Consider the following 4,583-nt stretch of genomic DNA (forward strand, 5'->3'; position numbering starts at 1 on the left):
AACATTGCTGTGTTATTTTTGGCATTCAGCCTTCCTGAAATGTGATTGGAATTCTTTGGTACGTAAACATCTGTCTGACATCATACTTTAACTTATTTTTGAATCTTGACTTAGCAAAGTTTTCACCTGCTGCAGATTTTTCAGAGTAGAAGCACACCATACAACATCACACGGCCTGTTGCTCGACTTGATTGACTTACCTATAGGCGTCTGTGCTACCAGCAGAGATGTGGAGCAGGAGAAAAAGAGCACCGACCAAAGTAAGTGGCTGCATGTCTGTCACAGTGAGCAGCCGTAACGCCTTGTTTCCCACGGGGCTGACTTTGGTTGCTCTGCGTTCTGACTATTCCTCCCAGGGGGATTACGCTCATTAAATTGCCTAGACAGAAACAAGTCTCAGTTTTTCACAAGACACACCGGATTTCATGTATTTCCAGAGTGCAAAGTCAAAATCTCCTCTAGGGAAAAAATATCTCTGTCATACTCTTTTCAATGCTGTTGCTATACTCTGTGCCCCATGATTTGCTTCTCTTTCTTCTGCACTGAAATTCCAGAGGTTGGCTGTCACTGTGAAATGACACTGGACTGAGACGGATGAGGTGGTGACTTCTGGAGGTAGGAGTGGGTTTGTAAGGGGGGTGGGGAAAATGTTAAGGGGTAATCCTTTCTTTACTCAAACCCTGCAGAAGCTCAAATGAAAAAAAAGAAAAGAAAATCAAATGAACTTTATTTTTCTTTTCCTTGATGAATTTTACGTGCATTAGCTGCTTTTTATGATTCTGTTTTATTTAATAATCAACTGTATCAAATAACTGTCAAACTCAGACATGCACAGGCTTGTGCTTAGCAGCTCTGTACCCTTTGGTGTCTTGCTCTCAGGTAGCACATAAAGCTTTGCTCTCTCACACACGTTTATTTCAAGTTCAGCCATAAAAGTGTTTAATGAGTTTGCACACTCTCAGGGTACGCTCTAACATCTGGTCCTGCTCGTCTGCTTGCTTGGAAATGAAAAGGTCTTGTTCCTTTTGGAGCTTCAGGCTTTAGTTTACATTTGTTGTTGAAATTCATTTGAGGGGGTTTGTTTTTCTTGTAAATCCAAAATCTGCTTTATTTACACTTTAGATTTTTGCTCAGAGTCACATCGGGGAAAGAGGTTTAACATGATTTGAAAATTGCAATGGAAATAGCTTTCAGATGAGAAGGAAGTGTGCAGTTAAATACTGTGGTCGAACAATAGAAGCCTGTGATTATTTTTCCAGACATTTGGTACTCATGTCAGGAGGGAGAAACGTTTCAGCTTGCTAAATAGATGTTATAGCTCGTTTAGCTTGCATAGAGAGAAGGGTAAAATAAATTCAGTCTGGACTCTCCAGTTGTTGCATAGATTTATTATGAAAATAATAAACATTCATGGTAAGCGTGGCTGTTTAACATAGACATATCTATGTAAACAACAATCCATTACAGAGTAGAGGATACGCAAGATTAACAAGAGGCCAAGTAGCAATGCTGGATAGGAACCAGTACAGTTTTTCATACATATTCTTCATCATTCCTCATCATTTATCATTCTTCTTCTTCTTCTTCTTCAACAGTCTTCTTCTTTATTGCTGTATAGGGGAAAAAAAAGGCTTGAAATTTGGCACACTGATGGCGTCCCCTGATTGTGATCAATTCCACAAAGTTCAGTCCAAGTATGATGAATAAGCTTGATGGATGATCAGTTACAATCTGGAACTGACTGCTTAGAGTAGAAGACCTGGCAGTTTGCTCCAGTGGATACAGTAGTTAATGATTAGACCTTGTCCAATAACACACACTCTCACACACACACTGCCTTTCATTTGTAGTGTGAAATGTGACTCTAAATGTGACTCACATGTCAGGCATGTAGGCCATGCGTGCTATACAGGACATTAGTGCTATTTCTTTGGTGCTGTTCTGTTGACTCTGTGTTTAATTTGATAAAGCGGGCATTTCCGTGACAACAGCGCCCTCACCTGTCTTGGCAAAAACTCTGAAGTTTAGCCCAAGACACCAAATTAATCTAGTGGAAGTTTAGGGGCTGAAATTTTAAACACTTCTCTGAAAAGCTGGATGTGAATATATTTATCATGAAAAACACAGGAGAGAGAGAAAAAACAAAAACACATAAAATGCTTCATTTGTGTTTGGTAAATAAAACACACCACGCTGTTACATAATAACAGCGCATTTATGCTATTGAAATTATACTAAACTACTATAAGGCCTGCAAACACTGGCTATTTTTTTTCCTTTTTTAAAAAAATTACAAGTATAGACAATATTATTTATAGGATATAAAATTGAAACCAGAAGGTTTTACCAGAAGGTGGAGCCAGTTACTAATATAAAGAAGCAGGAACTGAAAAAAGATGACAAGTTCCTATGTCTACTGTTGTAATCAGAAAGTTAAAATGCGTTATCTGTGTTCCTTTGTTTTTTAACCATTACCTAAAGTCTCTGTTTGTATATGATTTGGAATGAAGTAAGATGCATTATACAAAGTTAAGGCAGTTTAAAAAAAAAGGGACAGTTATCGGTTGATCAGGAGTTTCATCTTTCCCTCTTACTAATAACAGGACCATCTCTGCAGCATATCATTAATTTGATCATTTCAAACGCATGTGTTAGATCATGCACAGAAAATAAAGACCTGAATTATTTTTACATATTGTCTTTGTTTATGTGTTTGTCTCTTAGTGTTTTAAAAGTGGTTCTGTAATCTTGCTTCATGCAATGCAGAACCTTGTTTCAGCATCGGTGATTTTCAGGAAGTGCACCTCCCAACTTCCTAAAAACCTCTCAGGCCAGCACTCCCCTCTCATTAGAAGTTTTTAGTGCTGTTAGTACAGGGCATAACAAACCCCTGTTTGACCCTCTGCCTGTAAGATACATGCCACTTTTAGAGAAAATCAGCTGCTTCTATGTGGGCACGCACATTTCATCCAGTGAGTCCCTCACTGTGGGCTATGGTGCAATAAGCACGGCCTTTACTATAAAAGGAGAGACAAGGCTGTTGAAGAGTTATTTTGAAAGTGATGTGTGTACACAACCACATCCTGCCTTGAGTGGAAGATGCCATGAGCAATGAATGCACTGCAGACAATACTAACTGCTGTAGAAATGGGCCGCTGCCACAGCGCTAATGTAGTTTGAGGTAATACATCTTTGAGCGCTGTTGTCCAGATTTGGCCAGAGTCTATATATGAGTCATGTTTAAAAACAAACATTTGCTTCCTTTTAAAATAGCTTAATTAGCTGCTTACTTTATAGTGTGGTCTCTCTAAAACTCATCAAATCTGATAACTTGTGAAGTTCTGCCACGGTTCAGGAAGGGAACTGTTACTTCCCCCTGCAGTAAACGAAGCGATCTTGAGAAATCATTTTGACAGGCTGTGTAGAGTTCTGATTAGAGAACCTATTATTCGCAGGGCTAGTGTGATAAATTTGAAACTTAATACTGAGCTTGTGCATAAAGTATCACCTTGCATGAGTAGAAACCTAATACAACAAATCTAGGAGGTATTGCTGATGGTCACATTCCAACTAGTAGCTTAAGAAACTCAAACATTTAGTCAAAGAAACTTCCACCTCTGATATTTTGTTGCTGCAGCTGTAATTTAATGGCACTGTTTGTTTTGCGACCTGACAGAAATCTCCTTTTACTTGCAGACAGAAGATCTTAGGTGCAGGTGTTCCCCCTAAAATGATGGCTGCATATAGAATAAACAATGAACTGATGTTAAGGGAGTTTGAACCCAGTACAACTAGACAGACAGACCCTAGGGAATTCAAGCTGTCTGGGAGACACTTTCACTCATGCACCTCAATTTGATTAGCAGGATGAGGTAAATGCAAGTATTGACCTCAGCTGGACACCTCCTGTTCTCCTTTTAGCGATAATGCAGGAGCAGACGCAGCTGTGCCATGCTCTCAGGCTGGCTTGATGGGTAGCACCAGATGTCTCAAGAGGGTCAGTGTGTGCGACTTACCATAATTTATTAATGGGCTTGCCTGTTCAGAACATTGCAGTGGAATAGTAAGTCTGCCACAGTCTTTTGCAGACCTGATGGAGGTGCTTTGCATATTGCCAGACATGTAGGAAATTCATTTCTCAGTGTTTCTCACTCCTTGGCAGATGCCGACTCCACATACAACATTAGAATGAAAACTGTATGTACCTGTACTGTGCCTGCAGAAGCTGCATTATGTTCTTTTGAGTTGTTCTTCAAAATCTGTGGTTACTTAATGGGGAACTTTCCTCTTGCACTTCCTGCCATGTAACTATATTTTAACACTGTTTTAAACTGCCTTTTCTAACCTTCTAAAATAATAATTCAATACTTTAAAATAACTCATGCATTTGCTGTGTTTATTTATTTATTTTTGTGATACCCCTGACAACAGATTTTTCTAAGCAAAAATCCCTAAACATTACTCCATTGACAAAACTAGGTCATACTTGCTGTTTTCTCTTTGTAATATGAGACATATGGAGTCAAAGGCACATGTTAATATGATAGTTACCTCTTGTCAAGATAATACGGATTTGTACTATA

The 4,583-nt window shown here is 38.9% G+C and overlaps 1 protein-coding gene across 3 annotated transcripts in view; it reads right to left on the reverse strand.

Moving 5' to 3' along the window:
* egfl6 (EGF-like-domain, multiple 6) overlaps positions 1-611 on the reverse strand; it is a 12,108-nt gene extending 11,497 nt beyond the window's left edge. For 2 of the 3 annotated variants that reach the window (XM_080290909.1, XM_026145657.2), the window contains exons 1-2: positions 485-611; positions 201-379 (exon numbers count right to left, since the gene is read on the reverse strand). In XM_080290909.1, the coding sequence (XP_080147035.1) occupies positions 201-274 (74 nt within the window). In that variant the 5' untranslated portion in view covers positions 275-379; positions 485-611. Of the gene's footprint in view, positions 1-200 lie in introns of all 3 variants that reach the window. The other variant, XM_026145660.2, reaches the window with a different exon arrangement.
* Positions 612-4,583: the final 3,972 nt, after the last annotated feature.

Source organism: Astatotilapia calliptera, chromosome 16 (genome assembly GCF_964374335.1).
Source record: "Astatotilapia calliptera chromosome 16, fAstCal68.1, whole genome shotgun sequence".
Taxonomy (NCBI): domain Eukaryota; kingdom Metazoa; phylum Chordata; class Actinopteri; order Cichliformes; family Cichlidae; genus Astatotilapia; species Astatotilapia calliptera.